Source organism: Anas acuta, chromosome 1, assembly GCF_963932015.1.
Source record: "Anas acuta chromosome 1, bAnaAcu1.1, whole genome shotgun sequence".
NCBI lineage: Eukaryota > Metazoa > Chordata > Aves > Anseriformes > Anatidae > Anas > Anas acuta.
In genome coordinates this window covers 132,852,470-132,875,168 of record NC_088979.1, presented here as the reverse complement: position 1 = coordinate 132,875,168, position 22,699 = coordinate 132,852,470, and the positions used below count along the sequence as shown (strand labels likewise).

Genomic DNA, 22,699 nt, shown 5'->3' with positions numbered 1-22,699 from the left:
TTAGTATGGGACCTCAAAGGGTTTAATATCATGTATTCAGTCTCTTAGATCATACTTTGACAGCTTTAAGGCTTGTTATGTTCAGGATGTATTCGTAAATGTAGAAAAGGAGAGGTGTCTCAGCCAAATTAAATTAAAAAAAAAAAAAGACAAGGGGAGGGAGAACCCCAATGATTCAAAGCCCCACACAACATCCAGTGATCCATTCAGTTCCTGAGGCTTTACTGACTTTTAACTCTACAATTAGAATGTTGTAAAGAGCATGGTAATTTAAGGAAATGGATTACAGGGAGTGTGTGATATATTCTGCCTGCATTTGCACCCTTTTAGCTGCAGATTTATTAAGAGAGGTATATGAATTTACTCCATATTTAAATGGGGGTAGCTTAAGAGCAGAATTCGGCCTTACTGCTCTGATATATACTGCATAAAAGCACTTTAAAATTTGTATTTCTTGCTAAACAGTATAAAATTACATCCTTTCAGGTTAATTAAACAATTTTGCAATGCTGGTTGCTGTTGATGGAATATTTAAATGTCAGATTCAGAATAAACACTTATGCTTCCTGATTATAAATGGCTTCCTTTTAAATATCCCAGACATATGCATGTGGTCAATACATCTAAAGTACATGGATTTCTTCTTTTCTCAATCTGCATTTTCATTTGGCCTACAATAGGGTTAAATACCAACTGGTATCAAAGGCTGAATAAAGACTATCAACAGCTGAATAAAACCTCATTATGCCCAATGTGGTATTCCTTACACAGCCAAATATTTCTAGTGAAGGCAGTGGAGTATTCAGCAGGAGAGGATGAGCAAAAATGGACTTGCACTGACTGCCTGATGCTGCATTTTAAGAACGTAGGAGCAACCCTTCCCATTTTGTTTCTGTGGGGACAGACAAACAGCACACTGTGGGTTGTACCAGGAAACAACACAAAGTCCCAATTTTGGAGACTGTCCTGTGGTTCTGTCCTCTGCTACGTTCATGTCACTTAATGACCCGCTGCAGGTTCATGTGACCAGAGATGTAGATCTGGATATGCTGCTCTAGTGTTTATGGAATAGATTTCCCTCCTGCAAGTGTCTGGGAAGAGTGCCTACTGAAGAATGTGAGCAGAAGGAGGCAACTAAAGGGGCTTTCATTTTGATTCCTGATCCTGCAGAAGAATGACTGAGCTCTCAGCTTGTTTGTATATCTTTCAGGTCCTTATGGACAGTTCATTGTAATTAATTGGCTGGTGTATAGAGAATCAACCAGAAGTGACCAGGTGAAAGGAGGGAAATGCACTTACTTGAATTTCACACCTTTCCTTAGGAGCTATTTTAAGTTCCTAATACAGAAAGTCTTCATGTGTAGGAATATATAGGTAATCCTCTTATGGAAGTTTCTGTGATGTTTTTATACATTCTTATATATCATACACATAAACAAAGTTTGGAGTCCCTTGTTCTAATGCTAAGAGTTTCTAGCGCATTACTATTTTGATGCTAATTGGAGTAGCTCCCATGGAGAGCTTTGATTCACTTCAGAAAACCAAATAATGCTCTATAAATGGTAATACACTAGAGCTATTTTGTTGTAATTGGAGGCTGTCTATGCCTCATGGAAATTACCAGGCAAGCATTCTTGAAAATGTCAGAATTTTCAAGTTAGTTCTATTTAAAATGGGGGAACAAGAATGCAAGGGGATGGGTAGAAAATTTGAGGGATGTGTGATTCAAACTTGAAGTGCAGTTTGTAATAATGAAAGATGATCAACTTTGGGGGTGGGAAAATCATCTCTTAGGTTTTCTAAATTACAGGATGAATAAAAACATCCACTTATTCTACGTGTACTGCTACTTTAATAAAAGGCACCACTTTAGGAAATGAAAGGCTTTGGAATCTAGCCAAACGTCTTAGTTCTATTTATCAAGAGGTGTTTTTTTTTTTTCATTATCCATGGAGTTTGTGGGGTAGTTGAATGATTTGCAGGAATTTCAGGGTTTGGTACCAGACTGTAAACTCTGTATTTATCTTCTTTCAATGTCTATATTGCAAATACAAGCATAATAAAATTTCCTGCTGCTGTTATAGCTGTATTGGGATTTGGCAATAGGTCTGCTACTAATCTCATAATGTGTATCTGAGTCTATATTTAAATTAATTGGAAAACTGTATCAGAAAACGCTGGTCTTAAATTATTTTATGTATATCTAGCAGAGACACAGAGAGAGAGTGAGAGTAGATGCTGTAAATACAGAGTGCTGACAAATACTCAAGTAGTAAATAGAAATATCTTAGAAGTCATTCCTAGCAGTAATAAAGGCAGCAATTTGATTTCATCTGTGAATTATAAATTGGTTTCACATTGCAATAAAAATGGTGCTTATGTTTTATTAATATTTATTAGCACTTATTGAAGTTAGAGTTTAGTTTTTATCCTTTCTTCACATCACAGCCATTTTATTAAAAAAAAAAAACAAAAAAACAACAACAACAAAAAACAACAAGTTAAATTCCAACACAATAAGCAATTAAAAGCATTTGTGTATGTAAGAGAGAGAGAAGAAGAAAAAACACAAACCTGTCTGTGGAGGTATTTCTATGTGGAAGGCCAGACCCTCACTGTTTAGGAAGCTGCAGAGGTGTGCTCAAAGTAATGGAGTTATGTGAGTTTACTCTAGCTGAAGACCTTGCTCCCTGAATGCATATTTAAACACATAAGCACTGTTCTGCTTTTTATATCAGAATTATTTGTATGGGTTTCCTGTTGTTTAACAATATGTTTTTGAATTCTTTGACTATGTGCAGTGAAATTACACAAAACATTCAGAGGCCATTTTGTATGACGTGTGAAGGATTGCTACCTTGCAGGATAATGTGAGTCAGAGAGTGATCTGATCCAAATTTAACAAAAGTTTTTCATCTCTAAATTTAGAGAATAGAGAATATGGCAGGACAGATATATTTCCATTTCCATCAGTGACAAGGACAGAGTGTTGGCGGATGGCTGTTAACAACTATATAGTGTGTTTTTGATACTCATATATGTGTATGTGTGGGAAAAGACTAGCTACTAACTTTCATTTATTGTGAGCCTATTTCTTCTTTGACTGATTTTAAATCAGTCTTAGGCTTGATCTTGCTTCAGTGCAGATAATTGTTATGCAGGAGGTACGCTGTAGACTTGTGTCATGTTTTTGCCCTCTGAGTAGAAAGACTGGCATTGGACTTGGATTTTTATCAGCATGAAAATTGAAATGTAGACCCTTTTGAAATAGGCCAGGTACCAGGCAAGGTAAGAGAAACCAAGTTTATTTTTGTTGCTCTTACAATCAGGCTTCAAAACAGTAACTTCAGATTTTTTCCTGTAGGTGATCATAACCCTGAATTTAAGTTTTCCATGTGTGTAATTCACGTTTTCAGTAGGATTAATCATGTGCTTGTAACAGAGTTTGTATTTACCTGTTTTTCTGTGCTCGATCTTAATCTTTCTGATTATTCTAAGTCTTTGTCCAAATGACAGTGAAAGCAAAAACATGTCCCCATTGTTTTTATACAAGACATTTAGTTAACGAGGACAACCTCAGTGAGGTCCTTATTGTAAACTTCAGTATGGTTTTATTAAGACCCTAGTTCAGTGACTGTCATCAAGTCTGCACATATAGTGATTGATTGTGATAATACAAACAATTTGATTGTTGTATCCCTCACTGCTTCAATGAGACTTGGCTGCATTAGAGATAAGTTTGATTTTTTACTGATTGAATAGGTAATATTAGGAAGTACCTGACAACTTTGATTAGATATAAGTAACATTGTATTTCCTGTAGTTTGCTGAAGTGGCAAGGAGGATTTAAGGGTCTTACCTGCATATTTACTGTCCTTATGTGTGCAAAATGAACACACTAGACAGCCTTATTTGATTTAATGTAATATGCATTTCTCTTTCAGGAATGAGTATGTTAAAACATTCCAAAAAGCAACTGTTTTAGCCTAACAGTAGCGAGAATCTCAGAGAAATTTGCCAGGGATGCTACAGGGTATGATAGTAGAAGAATGTATGTGGTAATTAATTTGCAGTTGCTCTAATAAAATCCCACTATTTGCAGATTTCACAGTGTTAACTTCAGAGTGAAATATTACTATACTCATTTTCCCCTGCCCTTGTCTTTTCAAAATATACAGCCAATAATCAATGTTCTATCAACTTGTATCACTTCTTAATATTTCTTGTTATATGGGAAATTGGACACTGCATTTGTTCATATTGCTGGAAAAGTCCAACCTTCCTAATAAGAACGAGCAGATAAGAAGATTCAGGTTTCTGCTGTATCTGTGTTCTTACTGTGGGCTTCAAAACAAGAGTAAGTGGCTTTGAACCACCCTATGATGTTCAGTGTTTACACTTTGTTCTCAGGTCTTGGGGAATATGAGATCAAACAGGTTCCTAGACAGAGGCCAAAAACTGTTTCTGCATTTAGAAATTATTACACAGGACCAGAAACAACCTATGTCTTGATATGTAGAGTCTTTGCTCAAGACATACCTTTAATAAGTTTCAGTTCATAAGTCTTCTCAAGAACAAAGTATGATTCTGTAAGTGTTTTCAAATATGTGAATTTGTAATGTCTCCAGTGAAGTCTAGTATGTTGCTAGACTTGGAGCAGCAATTACTCGGGAAGTTTTATTACTGTCTGCGAGATAACATTTCTAACCATTTTCCTAATAACAATAAGATTGGCTTAATATGTCATTAATGATTACTACATTGTCTTTGAGAAGAAACTAACCATTAAAAGAAAAAAACATCTTTGTGACCTGTTCATCCTAATTTTCACGTTTTTCAATTTATAGCATCAGGATGTAGACTACACAGAACTTTCATGTCTACAAGTAGAATATGACTGAAAACCCATGTAGCATTTTTTATCAGTGTTTTGCTTTTGGGGTCAACAGCATACTATAAATGACCCTGGCTGAGTAACAGCCAGTTAGTCTAAAAAATTAAAAACGCTTCAGGTGGTAAAGTTCTCTCTACATCTCCCTGATAGTTTAAAACTCCATAGTTTAAACTCACATCTCCCTGTGAGTTTAAAACTCCATTCTCCAGTTTAAAAACAAACAAACAAACAAAAAAGTATTTCCTCTTTTAGTTCTGGGAATGACCATGGAGTGAAGTTCTGATCTCTGCAATGATCTCTGCATGGATACATGCACAGACCTTCACTGGGACCAAGTTAGGGCTCATAGAGATTTGTGGTTATGCCTTACGAATACATTACTGTGCTGCCAAACTGGCAACGGATGTAAACTGAAAACAGGATGTATTTTTTCCATATGTCTTTAATTTCTAGCAAAAGAGATGTAGAGTAGACCCTTGAAAGTACTTCAGTGCTGAAGTGAACCTAACTGTCTTGAGTCCCAAACTATTTGTTCAGTAGTTTTCAAGTCTTGACACAGCTGAAATCTGTAACTGCCTGTATTCCTACTTGTCAATTTCCCTGTATGCCAAAGTGTTGGTGCAGTGCAAGAACTCTTGTCAAGTCAAAAAGGGTTGAACAGCAAGATGTTCAAAGGATTGATTAGAATTATTGGTCCTTTCTTCCCCCAAGGGTTCTCAGACCACTGAGCCACAAGACCATGTTTTTTCTTATCTCACTGACTAATTTAGCAGAAAAGATTGGAAGAGTCTAGCTCCCAGGTATGTTCTGACAGTTAAATTGGTTACTAGAGACTAAGTCCTGGCCAATGTGGGAACTGAAATCTTCCTTCTGTCAAGCAGGTACTTCAGCTCCCAAGAAATTGGCTGAAGGGAAAGACAGGAAGGAAGAAGAAAGGAAAGCACAGCTTTCTGGGAGTTTGTTGTGAATGAAACTGCCTAAACACAGGTTTTCCCCCCAGGTGGGCTCTCAAGAGATGAATCCAAGTTGCTCTGAAGCAGGTCTCTTTCAGAGCAAAGTACCAACAAGATCTGGAGTAAGTAGTAAAACACCAGTATCGAACAAGTCTATCTAGGCTGCTTCTGACCCAGGGTGCCGATTTGCAGATTTCTTCCTAAGGTGTCTCTTCATACTCTTTGCATACCTGCTCCGAGACACAGGGGTTCCTACTGAAGAACTACAGTAAGGGCCCTAGCAGGTGGACAATGTATGTCACAACACCTTCATGTGTTTGTGGATTCAGTTCTAGACACTAGGATGTTGACACCTTGCTTCCAGGCTTGCCAAGAAGTCAACCTTCAGGTGTCTTGATAATAGTAGTTGTTAAACTTAAAGTGCATTAAGATTTTAATGTCTTTAAGGCTTGACAACAGCTAAGAGGAGGAATGAGAAGGTAGTTTTTAACTCTTCACTTGGAGTGAGGTTGGACACAGGCGCACTGGGGCTTTTTCTGAAACTCACACCTGCTAGGACTGTGGAAAACGGCCCAGTATCCAGGTTTATCTGGGACTAGCAGGACAAAACCTCTTAAGCAGGAGCCAGAAAAAGTCACACAGCTACACAGTAGGCTAGAGCTGTGGTTTGATTTTTTTTTCTAGTTTTCTACTTGTGATTTCTGCACTCGAGGCACAGGTACAATTTCTAGGCAGTCAAACAAAGGAGAATTTACTGATTTTAGCATTTAGAAGGCTAGTTTTGCTAGCACTAAGATAAATGCTGAACCTCAGGAAGTAGAGGAGTTTTTCTGTTTACTAACTCTCAGATTTTTCTGGCTCTGTCATTGTGGGAAAATTCTAGTGTTCATTTTAGTATATTTATAACTCTGGAAAAAATATTATGTGTAATACACAATGATGTATTCTGAAGTGTGTGTGTATTCTTGTACACTGTGTGTATATGTATCTAGATGTATTTATTTATATACATATATGTTTGCCAAATCCTATTGCTATCTGTACAAATCAACAGAAAAGTTCAGCTTTTCTGTTCAGATCATCAAAGGATCAACTACATTTTAAAGTGAATTCTATAGACTTTATCACCCTTCAAAACTAATTAAGGTGCTGCTCTATTCTGCATTATTTCCTTTTAATTGGAAGAAGGCACCTAAATAACACCATCTACAACGATTTTGAACAGCTGCAATCCTAGAACTGTTGAATAGCAAAGTTGAGAATTCAATAGCGGTGGTAATTCAGCTGTGGTGTACTACAACAGTATTTCCCACTGGGTTTTGATGATGGGCAGGTGGCTCGTTATTGCTGAGTGGCCTGCCTAAAAATAAATACTGCAAGCTTATGGGATGTTTTGCACAATCAAATTAACATTTCTTGGGAAAGTTATTGCTTTCTTTCTTCCAGCTAACTGTATTAACAGTAAAACGTTAAGATCAGTCATATTTATACACACCTTGTGTGGAATTTGGGCAAAATCGTGTTCCTTCCCCAAGTTCTGTGCTCAAGGATGTTACCTTCAGTAACAATGTTATAGTCATTATGGCTGAGCTGCTCTAATAGCTTGGTTTCTCCAGAAAGGTTGGAACCATCAAGCCATTTTTCTGTGCCTTTGCCTTTGTGTTTTGTGCTTCCCCTTCCTCCCCCCAGCTAGGAAACGTTGCTTTTCCCCTTGTCTTTATTCTGGTGCTTGTTGGACACTTTCCTTAGCTAATTCAGTGAGCAGAAAACTTTCTTTATCCTGGTTCGAAAGCTGAATTACCTTAGCTCAGGGTCTGACAAAAGGGCCTGTGTGGCAGTGAGCAATTAGATTGTCTCAAGCTGTCACTCCCCTCATGTTTTCAGAGCAACTGAAGAATGCATAATAAAAACTCACAGCCAGAACTGCAAAAGCAGCTCTGAGCCCTTTGGGTGCTTGGGTGGAATGATGTGGAACGATGTGGATGGAAGGTAGTCTATGTTTTTCAGTAGCTGCATGGGCCATTCTGGTATGTGAGGATTCCTCAATCTGTAAGGAGTGACATTCATTTTTTCCATAATTTTTTCTTGCACCGCCTTCTCTTCCCATGCCCTAACCTTCATGCCCTGGGACAGAGCAGCAGTGCCTTAGCAGCTGCCGGGCTGCTGTTGAAGATTTTGCACCTGCTTGAACTCTCCTGAGAGAGGCAAGACTGCTTTGTGCGACATGCTGTACATACATTTTTCCCCATACTCAGAAATGTTTTCACAGGCTGTGAACAGAGAACAAGTAATTTGAAGACATTAGTCATTAAAAACATCATCAACCTGGAACAGTTCAGTAGTTAAACAGCAAATCTATTATGAATAAGTTGAGCAAGAGACTATAGGTGTGATCACAGCTGCTGAGCAGTGTTGCTGCAACTTGGTGAAACTATACTCATTTGTGCAGGAGGTGGAGACTTAATTAATTGAATACGATTGCTGAATAAAGCTTAAAATCACAGAACAGGTATGTTCATGCTAAAACAGTTTGCATTGCTGAACTTTTTATTTTTTTAAAGAAGTTAGACTGATCTAATCCTGACTGTTTCCTTTGATAACAATAACAGTGCCTTAAAACAAGATACTAACCAGGAAATAATGTGATGGAAGGTGTGTTTAAGAAGAGGTATTTGGCATGGCTCTCTACCATCTTGGAAGTAAGCAGTGGGGCTTCTGAAGCAGGGAAGCCCTTGAACTTCATTCAGCATCTTTCCTTTGGCAAAATACTTGTCCACAGTGTGGCCAAACTGAGTCTGTATTTCTGATGCCCAGATGGGAATGTGCAAGTGGCAAGAAGTAGAGGTAGTGCTCTGAAAAGTCAGAGAGCTGTGGTAAAAGCAGAAAACTCTTTGTTTTATCTCTGCTTATTCTTATTCCCCTCTGATACCCTCGTGAGCTTCTATACTACGTGTGGGGTTCCTTGACGACAAGCACAAATAATGCAGCAGCAATGAAGAACTGGGTCACACCGTCACATTCAGAGCAGGTTTGGGATTTAAAATGGTGCCTTGCCCATTGCTGCTTGCTTGCTGCTACCCTCCTGCTGGGCCATGCAACAGGCAGTGAGAGCAATAGCACAGTTACAGTGCAAAAGCATCTGGCATAGGTTGAATTGTTATTTGGCTGTAATGGGGGATGGTTTAAATGATACTGTTGGAGCCCAGAGAAAGAAAGGTTTCAAAAAAACCTGGTACTTTAAAAAAGCAATGGGTCTTGTTACGTCTCTGATTGTCTACTTCATAACAATAATAAATGTGCACACAAGAATGTGATTAATGGATTCTGAGTGGAAAGAAAGGAAGTGGGGAAAATAAGCACTTTTAAAAGCTGGAATAGAAATTTCTGTGAAATCCCAGCTAAATTACTGTTTATACAAAATATGTGCCTGAAGTGCTCTCTCTTTGGGATACAATACAAGTGTGAAACTAAAATATGCCATTATTCTACCAGATTATTAGAAATACCATGTACAGTGATTTCACCATACTTTGAAAACGAGGAAAAATGTCCATAGCTTTTTATAGCAATTTAGTCCAGAAGGAAATTAAAAATGTGTATGTGCATGTCTTATAGGAGCCTCAAAGTTACATCCAAGTGCACAGTGCATTTACTGGATGACTATATGGAAAAATAATAGCATTCAGATATTTAGGTTATCTAGAGAATGGTAACTATGTGGGATTATTGAGCTAAGGTGCAGCAAGTTTTAAGTCGAATGAACTTGGAGGTTGCATATAGTGCTTTGCATTTATATAAAGCAAGCTCAAGGTTGAATGCAGCATTCAAGTTGTAAAATGGACGTAGAATGAGTAAAAAAACCTGCAATTACTTCAGTGATGATCCATTCAGGTTAAGAATTTTCATCTTTGCTGTTGCCATAGTAATCTGTTCCCCTGTCACTACCACATTAAAAATCCATTCTGTAAAACTGTTGTTGCCAATATTGAACACATAACAGACAAAAACATTTTTTTAATAGCTTACATATATTATTTGCAACAGGAAGAACTAGATCTTAAAGAGATGTATGTGTACTTAAAAAAAAAAAAAAAAGATTAGTATTTTTGTAATATATTGTAAGAACACTATATTTGTGCTGCAGTATTGATGTCAGTATAAAATAGTTTGCAAATAATACAGCAATGCAGTGTCAGTTGAACTCAAATAATTGAACTCTTCTGCTAAACTACAACAAACCCATATGTTCCTGAGTTAAGTATTTGTTTTGGTAACATGCTGTAGTGGCAGGCTTTTGAAACTACGTGGCTATTTAACCTTCTGCTGCTCCCCAAGTCTGATTCTCTTCAGGGATTGACTTCAGTGGTTTTGTCTGGTCTGGTGTAATTCTGGAATGAGAAGAGAGTTGTGGCCCCTGACAGTTGTACATTTGTGATCTAAACCAAAATTCCTCCTGTACCCAGGCTCAACAATGAGTTCAGATGGATAATGAATTGTAGGAACAGGCTTTTGTAAGTGCATCCCAACGAGGAGGGAAAGGAATTTAAAAATTTAAAAAAGCTAAACTAGTAAGACATAGTCAGACATAAATATATAAATACATAAATAAAAATATATTTAACCAAACCGAGTAAAATGTAAATATGTTTCAATAAAAACGAGATATATGCCTTGCATACTCTGGACTGAGATGCAGAAGTTGACTAAAATCAAAAGGTATCCAAGCCATGAATTTAATAACTCAGGAGTTAACTAATAACATTGTAACAAAGAGTAGACAACTGAAGTATGGCCCTCAGTCTGATCACCAACAATGCAAATCTCATTCCTTTTTCCGGCTCAGCATTTTTTTATCATCTAACCATCTCTATCTAGCCTTCATCCTTTGAATTCTTATGCTCTGACCATATCATGCTTTGTTTCACTTTTCGTGTCTTCCACTTGCCACTGTCCCTACACACTTCTGTCCCTCAGTTCTCTTTGAGTGCCTTGATCTAGGAACAGTATTGATTTAATGCAGAAGAAACATCAGAGGAGAAGATACAACAAATAGCTACAATGCTATTGGGCATTAATAGAAGAATTGAAGTCAAGAAGTGAATTTAGTTTTGGCTGTACCTGGCAGTATCTTCTAATTTTTTTCTTTTTCTTTTGATAACACAGGATGAACTGTTTTTTGGCTTTTAATGCAAGCGTATACTCCTGTCTTGGGACTTTGGGGTTAGTTTTCTTTTAAAGAATGTTCTCGTTGTTGTTATTATTATGATTATTAACAATAATAACAATATTAACAATATTGTTAATAATAATAATAATAATAATCTTAGTAAACTGCTCATTTATAAAGAGTGTTTCATTTGCTTCTCTTCACCTGTTTTTGCAATTCAGTTGTGACCCTTCAGAGCATGCTACTGGGTAAACATCTACCCAAGAACTGAGACTGCAGGTCACCAGACAATGGGCCTGCTCTGGTTCCTCTCCATGGGCTCCTGCAGATTGCTCAAGCAAAAAAGGTGCCTCTGGTATTCCAGGTAGCCGTGCACCCTGTATAGGTCACTAAAGACAGAAGTTTAGAAGTGGTTTGTGTTGTGGCCATACACGTTCATTAGCCATTAACTCTTACAGAGGGTGATGGCATGGTTGAGGTTCCTCTTCCAGTCCAAGACAGGAGCTGGTGCTTGTGGTAGGAGTTGGCCTAGGGGTCACAAGCTCCCAGATGCTTACCTGTAATAAGTGCTGCTGGATGTAAAGTTTGGTAAATTAGGCAGTGGGACACATATCTGACAAGTTTGTTTTTATTTGAAAACTCGTCATAGTATTAAAGATAATAAATCTGTCTTATATGTATAAAATCAAAAGAATTCTTGAGGTCAACGTAAATTTGGCTCTTAACTTGCCCCCATCACTACACATTTCTGTGCTTCTTCCACATTGTAGGTGTTTCAGAGGGTCACCAGAAAAGCCCAGGTAGACTTAGATAGAGGAGAGGTTTGAAGTTATCTTTGACTTTTATGGACCTTTTTTATTAAAATGCTCAGAGCTGTAAATGTAGTAATAAGAAACTCATTTATCTTGACAAAAGTGCTGCCATAAACTATTCAGCACTCATAAAATAACCTTTTAAATTATTGTTTCTGCTGGTATCGATAAATTCATACAAAGTGCTTAAAGGTCAGGCATTGCCAGAAAAATGTCTTTTTAGCTTGTTAATTAAAGGTTTGTAAGAATGTACACCAGCTTGCTCTTTGGACAAACTGGAAAAAGGGAAGGAGAGGGAAAAGAAAAAAAAAAAAAGTACCACATGGATTAAACTGTTAGTGTGGAATTAGAGAGTGACATGTGTTTGATCCACCAGGCTCACCAACATAGTTGTCACTGACCTAAAAAATAGGGGACTCAAATGTGACTGTGCACTGACAGATGAGATGACATTAATCAACCATAGGGATGAGAAACTGGAAAAAGGAAGTCTGGCTTTTCCACCTGTACAAAAGGTTAGCCCTGACAATGTTATTTTGCCCAAAATGTTAGTTTTTTCATCACTAAAATGGAGATTAGCCTAGGTGAAGTACCTTGAGATAAAGATGAAATGTGTTGCAGGAAAAGTTGAGAGATTTCTGTTGTTGAATTTTTCTAATACATCTTAATCTATTTATTGCCCATGCTGAGAAACAATAACTAACCAATGCAAAGGGTGAAAATTAAAGTAGATTCTTAGACAGCTTTCTGTCTGACCATACTATAGTGCTATTATTAATGTGAGGTTAAAATTTTGAATTTTCTCTTGGCCATATGATTTTTGTACTGACATTGGTTGGATATTAAATAACAGGTTCTTACTGTAACAGCATTTGCAAGCAATAGGCTGTATCTTTGTCACTGAAAATTTCATAACCCAAGAATGCTGTAAATTGTTTTTTCTGTCTTGAGATGGCTGCAGAACTCCTACTTCAGGAAAATAAATAGGAAGATTTTTTTTGAGAATGCAGGTGACAGAATTAATGATAGTTCATTCCTCCGATACCCACATCCTGCCTTTGTTTTCAAGTGAAGCCAAGAGAAGAGTGCAGAGTAGTTTTATGGCATTTCTTGTTTCTTCCCATTCACATTCCTTTTGATTCTGTTGCTGTGTGTTTTTAAACATACCAGAATTGGCACAGCAATGCATCCAGCAGCTGAGATGTGCTCCTTTCTCACAGGATAGAGGCATTGTATTCCAGACAGATTTATTATTTTATTTTATTTTAGTTTAGTTTAGTTTAGTTTAGTTTAGTTTAGTTTTCTCGTGATTGATATCTGAAGTAGTACAGATTTGTTACTCAGACATGGAGTTTTTTTGCATCCTACCAACTGATAACCGCATCTTATCTTCCAAGCAAATGGATTCTTATCTTTATAGTCAATTCCCAATTTCACTCAGTGTCAGCACTTCTGATTTTGATGCATGGTATTCTGTCTGCCAGTCTGAAAATCCTTGCAAATCCAGTCGTATCTGTAGGAATATGAATATCTGAATGTGCTTTTCCAAGGCCTGTGGTAGCATGTATAAAAACAATGAGAGTTACAGCCACACTTTAAGCACAACCTTCCAGATGGAAGAACTTTGTGTTTTAGCTTGCAGTAGAGATATATGTGCTGCCCAAAAGAAGTTTTGGAGTTTGCAGAGAAAACTTGGCTTGGACTCATTGCATTACCAAAGAAAACTTGTTCTATTCATAAACACTGCTGGAATTGAGGGAAAATGTAGATTATACTGTGCGATAAACTTCTAGATCCTCTAGCATGGGTTGGGAATTTCCTTTTGATATTGACCTTAAAAAGCAAAATAATTGGGCTGAATTAATTAGCTCATGCTAGTATAAAGCAGGGAGTGGTGATACATCTAGTAAGTGGTGATAGCAGCAGGTGGCAGCTCAGGTTCTCCTTCCATCTGGACTGCAGGAATTCATCATGTTGTCCTTCCCAATGTATGAGACCATGATACGGTAGAGAGGACAAAGAAGTCATTAATTCAGACAGTTTTAGTATCCTCCCCATATTTGTTATCCCTTGTGTCACCCTATCACTGCAGTGATAACTGCAGTGGGAACACTCCCTCTACCTCACTCTGCTGCCAGTATCCTCACTTATGCAGGAAGGTAAATCTTGCATGTTTTTGTGTCCTCAGATAGAAATGCTGTGTTTGTTTGTTTGTTTTCCCCTCTCTGGCTCAATACAGTATTAATGGAGTATGTTTTTCCATAGATAATCCAGGGTACTGATAATCCACAAGAAAATCCACTCAGAAATCCACTCAGAAAAAAAATCCACTCAGAAAAAAAATGACTTGCATGTTTATAACTGTACAACTGTATAGCTGTACAACTCTCCTTGGTGGTTAACTCTGGCAAATTTTAAACTTTCCTGAATATATCACATCACATCACCAGATGAGAGGAGTGGCAGTGTTGAAAATGTGAGATCAGTAGGAAAGTAAATCAGTAGGACAGGTACATCAAAAACATTCAGCATGAAAATACACGGTATTCTTAACAAACACTATAGTTAAAATGAAACAGGCTATTTTACAACTCTGATGCTGAAGTCTGAAAATAACGGATCAGCACAAAACTGGTACAGTCTCATTTTGCTTGAACTGGCTATGCTATAGTTTCACTTTTATTGATAAATTCCATGATCAGATTGCGATATCATTAGCATACTTTATGTTTACTGTCTGTGATCCAATATCTTTGTTTTGAGGAAAGCTAAATTCAGAAAAATTCACTTGAACCTGTTTTTCTTTCCTTATTAGCCATTTCTAGCAGCCTAATAAGTTTTTGATCAGTGACTAAGTGTCTCTTGCTCTTATAATGACAGTCATCTGCTTGCTTATATTGCTATGTCATCCCAATAGTAATTAACAAACATTAGATAGAAGTTGTTAAATTTTGTCTTAAGAATACTGGCCAGTTAACCAAAATAGGAACTTTACTTGGGGTTGAGTGAATGAAAGAGGATAAAAAGGAAAAGTTTGAAATATTCTTTAGACCTAGGTCCCCATCTTAAAATTGTAAACTATCTGTCCTTTTTGTTGGAGAAAATGAAGTACAAGTTATTTACAACATCTCAGATTCAGTATTTTAGGAACATCTGTGGGTGAGGCTTGAAAAAGATGTGCCATTCAGACCACCTATAATAGAATTCATAAATGTACATCTATAGATATCTGTACCGCTATAGATGGATGAGAAGTCAGCAAAGAATAGGGGCTGAGCAGACACCAATTTGTAGGGGTGGGGAAGTAATATGTTCTTGAATGTATTACAAAAGCATATTTTGCTTACTCTGTTGGCGTCTTTCTGAATTCATAAGGGATAAAGACAATACTGGGTTAATAGATATCGCTTCTCTGCCTACAAAGTAAGCTGTATGTAGAAGACAGCAATGTATTTCCTCATAGAAGGAGCTACCTCAGATCTCTTAAATAAGCTTTGAGTAAAATTGTTATGCAACAGAGAGAAAAGTGAGTAGAGAAAATGAAGGTGGATGATAATAGCTATTGTGTTGGCCCAAATGGGTGCTATCTTTGCTGAATGTCTTGTTATAGTGTGCTACAGTAGATTTGTAAGTACCTTTCCGTTTCAATAATTCAGTATTTACTATTTACTAAGACACAGTGAACTTCACTTATGACCCTGGCTACCATGAAATGCATCATCTTACCAGTGCACATTTTGAATTCTCACTGTGGTGCATTTCACCTTTCTCTTTTGAAAATATGCAGGTGCCTAGACAGCCTTCAGCCATGTCTGCACAGTTGTGTTTTCCACGTGTTCCAAGAAAACTTCACAATAACGAGGCATATCCTTTGCACTCACAATTAGGACCTGTGGTGAGGAGAAAGCAGGCTTTAATGAACAGTGGTTTGAGGAGATAGTTAAAGAGAAGGAAGAGTGACTCTTACAAGGGGTGAGAGAGCTCCAAGTGGACTGCCATGGTATACCCTTCTGCCAGAAGTCAAAGGAAGAAACAAAGAGCTGGAAAAGGAATTCCTGGGTAGGGCAAAGTTTACCTGAGAAAGTTGTGCCATTGTTTTAAACCATTTTCAACTGTTTTTCTTCCAACAGACTTTGGGAACTATCACTGCAGTGCCCATTAAGGTTCCTCAGGTCAGCTCCTTGCAGAGGTTGGCAGGACAAGGACCAGCAGTGCTACCTCAGGTACAAAATACAGTTCCAAGTTGTGTTTTTTTTGTTTGTTTGTTTTGTTTTGTTTTGTTTTGTTTTGTTTTTTCAATGTCATTTTGTATGTATTCTGCTCTGTTCCTCTCTGATCCCCAGGCCTGTGTAGGTCAGCACACACATTTGGCTGAACAAAGACTAACTTATTTGATCCCGTATATTACTGGGCAGCTCACCGGTGAGTTGAACAGCAGAACTGTGATTTTCTCCAATTTATGAAGAAAAGAAAAATCAGTTTTCTTTTGGAAGCATACTGTTTTAGCCATAAAAAAAAAAAAAAAAGCAAACCTCATGTTCATTGTGGAAGAACAAAATACATACGGTGAACTGTAAATTTATGCTTTATAAGATGAATCAGAAATCACTAATGCAAAAATCTGCAAATCTATAGTTAAAAAAGAGGTAGAGGTATTAACCTTTGTGTTCAAGATTTAGACACATGCATTCTTTTATTCTTTTACTAACTTACTTGTTTTCTCTGTGCCTATCCCAGTATAGTGTTTGGCCCAACCAACCCAGATGCCAGACTGAGGCAGGATAGGCTGGGTAGGAATGAAAGGCAAGTTATGCTCACAGACTGAGACCTGAGTTTTCTTTTCTGAATATCCAGCACAGTTTCCACTACTATATACTTTGTTCCCCATTTCAACCTTCTTTCTCAAAAAATTTAAATGTCATTTTCAACATGTGTTTTATTGCAGTTCTATGATTTTCTTTTCAGGCTTGTGATTATTAAGTATAAATCTATTTTCCCTGTGTGGCCCTGAGAGGTCTATTTTTCTTATATGAACATTGATCTATCTCTGAAGTCAATGTTGGGTCTTTCTGTTGCTCCTGTATTTTTTTTTCCTAATATTTTCTTAGTGCAGAATCTAGTAGCAGATCTATGAGCTAAATCTGCCTGGGGAAGGAGTATTTCCAAGATAAAGTTCTTAAATTCTCTCTTGAAATTACATTTGTGGAAAACAAAGTTCTGAACATAAAGGAAGGTCATAGTTTTCTTATTAAGTTTGAGACTTTGCTTTTCAGTTGTTCTTTCAGCATAATGACACATTGATTTTTTGCCGTTTTGGGGTGTCAAAGATTAGCAGATCGCTTCTGAAAATAGATGAGGTTCAAGAGCAGTGGAAAGACCTGTAACAGGGGCTTAAATTATCATTAAGGTTATGTTTTAGCAATGATGATGACATTGCAAATGTTGCACTTAGAGAAGCATCAGTGTTCTATGCTTTTGTTAGTAAGAAGAAAAATTTTCCTTTGGTGTTAATTACATTTTGAAGAATTGAAAAAAAGTGGAAGAAGCTGATTTCCTGAACTTTTTGAAAATAACACAGATTCCTTCTACCTTGCTGTTGAGCTCATGGCAGTATTTGTGTTTGTATTTCACTTTTCACTTGTATCCTAGCACAGTCTTTAACTTCAGGTCAGTTTATGCAATCATACTTAATATTGATTAAATACCAGTGCTTTTACAGCAGCCCTGGGCCATAGTTTTCTACTTCATACAGATAGCATTGGAAATAACTACAAAGCAATCTTACTGCTGTCAGAACTAAAACAGAAGTATGCAGCTACAAAGAAGAACACAGTACCAGGAGTACTTCTTATGTTCTGAGCATTTTCTGACTTTTTACTGGACCAGACCACCTTCTTTCGCAACTGCCTTGCCCCATTTACAGGCTGTGTCTTTCTCTGCAGTTTGTCACGGTCTATATGTTCATCTCCCTCCTGAAGCTTGCAGAGAAATTTAACATTTCCATATTGTTTCCCCATCAAAACTTTCTGCTTGATGTTTAAAAGAGATCAAGTTTATATTTTGATATGATTTTACAGTCAAGCAGAAAATCATCACATAAATAAACTGAGGCACTTAACTGTACTTATGTAAAAAAAATACATACAGCTTTCTCGTTTTCCACATTTGTATGGATACTTGTCATTTGTTTTGTTCATTTGAATGGGTTTATGGTATGACCCCCAGGAGCTCCTCCATATGGGGAATGAAGATTCAAAATCCACACATTCTCAAATGGCAGAAAAATCCCATCACTTAGTGCAGAACTGCTACTAAATGTAGAACAAATAAACATCAATTACAAGTTCATTGTGCAATACAAATAATATTTCTTTAGGCATTTATTATTTACTGGAACAAGACTCTTTGGTGGACATTTTTCCTTTTTTTAAAAAAACTTTTCTCCAGAATATTAATTTATTTTTGTTTTCCTCAAATAAATAACATTTCTGCTGTGACCCGTGACATTCGGGGTTTTAATTCCAGATCATCTTTTTCATCTTATATTGGCCTTTGACGTTTCCAGTTGGCTGAGACACTATGAAACTGTAGACTCTGCTGCACTCTCAGAACCAAATTGTGGAGGTCCTTTACTCAAACACATGGATGATGCATTCTTACTCTTGAGCTATTCCTCTATATTGCACCTGTCATCTGTAAGGAGGGGTGGCCCCATGTCAGGCTAGGGCTCCAGTTTCCAGCTGTGGTACAGACAATCTGTTTATTTTGAACCATTTTACATAAAAATGTCACTCACACTGTAGGCTACCTGAAGGCACGTGAGAAATCTTAATTTAAGTTCTTCCAGTGGGACACTTTAAATAAAGCAGCAAAGACATTAAAATAAGCCTCCCATTTTGTTGTCAGTAATTTGGGCCCAATCCAATTTTCATTCAAATTGATGGAGAGATACTGAAGATTTGAATAGTAGTTAGATCAGATTATTATGCTATTTCTCTGACCTATTTTTCCAGTCTTGGTTGAAGGCAGGGCTTGAGATTGCTTTGTTGATGGCATTCCTGACTGGAATAGCACAGAGCTGCACAGCAGAAGGCCATGGTGGAACTATCACATAGATTAGCAGTGAACAGAAACAGGCATACACAGGTGCTTTACATAAAACATGCGTGTTTTTCAGTAGCCCCTAGCCAGTTCTACTGCCAAGAGCTGCTTATTTTTTATCTTCTGGAGTGATTTTAATATGCGTTGTTCAGTAGGGTCTGAATTTGATCACTTCAGGCTGCTTTGGGGCAAGGACTGCTTTGTTGCCACATGTTTATTCATCACAGGTACAGTGTGAACCCTGTCAGAGGCTGTGGTCTTTAGATGTTCCCCAAACCTAAGTGCATATTTGGATTTATAACATTTCTTGTCATAGTTACCATCAGCACAGTCCCACTGACAGCTGCTGCTTCTCCTCATGTGTACCAAAACCAGCTCCTGGCCTCCTCAGTGAGAGGACTTCTGGAAGATTTCTTAAAAGGAAAGTAACTCCTATAGCCAGAACCCAAGCTCTGCAATGACACTGTATACTGCAGGAGAAGTGTTGTAACAGACAGAACCTCTGTGTCAGAACCTCTGTGTGTGTCCTAAGTCTAAAACATTTTAAAGTGTAATGTGTTAAGACTGTGCATAGGCATTAAAAAATGAAAAAAAAAATCATATCACTAAATGTGAGTCAGGCTTCTGTGAAAGTAGAAAAGAAGCTAGCAGATATGCATGTCTGTATAAAAAGTTAAACTGGATTGTGCAAGAGAGAGACTAGTATTTTATTGTTTTTTTGAGTATGGAATAATCGAATTGGGTGAAGTTGTTATTACAATGTCACAGGAGAAAAGGACTATAATCCCCTAAGGGATGTCATTCACCTTTCTGGCATACAACCCTCTGCACTTCCAGGGGGATGTATTGGAATGCTAGTGGAGGAGGAGGCATAATCCAATTCAAGGTAACTTAATCAGCATGGCATATAACTAAGCAAAGGGTTTTCCAGCAGTATTTAATATTCATTGACTGTATGCATGCAGAAAACATAGAAACAAAATTGCTTTTTCTCAAAGGAAAGGTTTGCAGGGGCCTGGTTGAAAATGTAGCCCTTAATAAATATAGTTGTTAATCTGTTTTATTCTATATAAGATTTTATACTGTGCTCATCACTGTATTTGGAACGCCTTTCAGTAATGTATCAAGCAGAAAGATTAACATCTGTTGTAAGCTATTTCTTCTCTCATCCTTTCCCTTTGGGAAGAAGCATGTGCAACTGAGGGTTCTGGTTAGGACTTCTTTTTATCAGTTTGTTTATTTTAAATAGGCATGTTACTATTAATTACATGCCACTGTGTATTTCTGTCAGAGGAGGATAACAAAGAAAATGTTTTTTGTTGAAAGTGATGAGGTTTGTGTCCTCAACTCTTAGAGAAGAAGGTTGAGATGCCTCCTTATATGAGCATTAGTCTCCTTATATGAGCATTAGTCTGGCTGTAGAGACTCCCTTTGAAGGGAAGCTTTGACTATTGGATAGAACAAAACAGAACAGTTCAGTTCAGTTGGAAGGAACCTTCAAAGATCAGCAACTGCAAGTGCCTGACTGCTTCAGGGCTAACCAAAAGTTAAAGCATATTATTGAGGGCATTACCCAAATGCCTCTTGAACACGGACAGGCCTGAGGCATCAACCACCTCTCTAGGAAGCCTGTTCCAGTGCTTGACCACCCTCACGATGAAAACATGTCACTTTGTTGGAAAATCTGTGGGAATCTTGGTTACTCACTAGTGGATAGGTTTGATGGGTAGCCTGTGTTGCTGATGGAGGCATGGGTTTGCTGGAGCATCCAGAGTGCTCCATGCTACGTATTTTACATGTGCACCAAGACAGATGAAGGTATGAATAAGGCAGTGTGATAAGAAGTGTTCCTTGAGGATGGTAATATGCTGGCAGTTGGCACTGACAAGAAATCTAGTCTTCAGCAGTATGGACAAAGCCGAATGTATGTGTGTAGGAAAGAGGTCTGCACCCAGATGCAAACTCTTCACAATGCCTCCATCTTCTCTGCCTTTTTGAGTTTCTGTTCTTAATTAGAGAACTTATCCATGGTGGTGGTGAAGAAGAACCGGGACTGCTGATTCTTGAGTCTTTCAGATCTAGCCAGTGTCATGAACATTTCGTAAAAGATCTGGAAAGACTCATCTCCATGATAGTCTGCAAGTAGGAGCCTAAACTATACAACATACAGGAAAAATTCAAGTTGTTTTAACATTTGACACTCTACCTTTTCCCCCAGGTAAAGTCTTGTGTTTCTCCAAATGCTGTTTTGCAGAGTATCAGGAGGGTGAGAAGTGTCCCCTTTCTCCACTGACACCGTTTGCATCCATGCAAATGATGGCTTCAGATCCATGGCTGGTTTGGGTCTGGACTATGCTGCCTCTCTGAACCTCATTGTCAGTTGTATAAACCTACAGTAGGACTCTGGTCACACAACAGCCTGAAAGAAAGGTTTTCCCAATGTGCCGTACCTCAGCAGAAGCTTGGAAGAAGTCACTGCACCACTTAATGTCCCTAGAACCTTCACTTTAACCTCTTGATATCTGAACTTTTTGTGTGCTTTCATCTGGTTCAGTCTGCCAGCAAACAGAACCTGTTTTTGTCATTGTAGATAATGGTGACACGATACATAAAGACTAGTGATGCTTCATCCAGTCTCAGCTCCTTAAACCCTGAGCAGAGTTATGTCATCATTTAAACTTTTTGGTTTTCACTAGTCATGGCTGGTCAAATTATTATAATGTGCCATTATTGTTGTCCAGAATCACAAAAAGCTCTTAGCATGATGGACAGCATGAAACAGTGACATCCTGGTCTTTAAAGTGACAGCAGAATTTGGGCCTGTTATAAATCGCTCAGTCCCAAAATAGGATTATAATCAAAATTTAAAATTTATTAAAAGAATAGAGGTAAGCAAACAGTGCTGGGTGCGTCGGGAGTCTCCGCTCCACCTAGATGCACGCCAGTTACATCAAGCAGCTGATTTTTATGCTCCTAGGCTGATACATATTCATTACTACTTCTAAAAAAAACACGGGTTATTATAATTAGCTTCCGGGATCCAAACCCTCCTACTGGAACATACGCATCAGTCTCCGGTGGTCCCCCTGGGAGTCTCTGGGGGTCTTTCATGCTGAAGGCTTGTAGTCTTACTCTCAGGGTTTTTTTTCTTACACAGCGTTCCCTTCAAGTTTTGTCTTCTAGCCATCCTTCAGCTTCTTTCTTCTCCTTAATCTCCTGGCCACCTGGCCAGATATCAGGGGCTTGCATAGTGTCCCATTCAGAAGTCATAACAGTTACTAGTTGTTAGCAGTTGTTCTGAAACCTCCAGACATAAGAGACTTCAAAGAAAGAACATACAAATACAAATAGCTCTCTATTGACACTTCATGAGTTGTTAAAACATTCCTCACAGGCCATTCACAGGGACACTCCAGTCACATCTATAGCAGTGCTAAATCAACCACGAAGAAGGCAAAAAGGCTGTAACTGTTAGGAATAAGAGTTTGGAATAACAAAAGCAAGTAGGCTCATGGATTTGAGGAGTATTTCTGAAGATTTGATAAATTGACTATGATGAGGAGGAGACTGGGACACTGGGAGGAAAGGGAAGAAACCACATCTGTGGAAGAATTAAATTGCCAGTGCAGGACCCAGAGACAGACAGAACTGCTCTCTATTGACACAAATTGTTAAAACATTCCTTTGCAAGGTACAAGAACTATATACATTAACCATTCTGTTTTTCTTAGACTTGTGGTTATACAAGGGTATGTAAGACAGAAGGTCACAT

At 37.8% G+C, this 22,699-nt stretch overlaps 1 protein-coding gene across 8 annotated transcripts in view; it reads left to right on the top strand.

Moving 5' to 3' along the window:
* The window catches only part of PHF21B (PHD finger protein 21B), a 172,801-nt gene that overhangs the window by 115,153 nt on the left and 34,949 nt on the right, over positions 1-22,699 (top strand). For 7 of the 8 annotated variants that reach the window (XR_011089237.1, XM_068657338.1, XM_068657391.1 and 4 more), the window contains one exon: positions 15,957-16,049. Coding sequence is in view for 7 of the 8 variants with exons in the window: in XM_068657338.1 (XP_068513439.1) it covers positions 15,957-16,049 (93 nt within the window). In the remaining variant the exon portion in view is untranslated. Of the gene's footprint in view, positions 1-5,852; positions 5,970-15,956; positions 16,050-22,699 lie in introns of those variants that run through there. The other variant, XM_068657364.1, reaches the window with a different exon arrangement.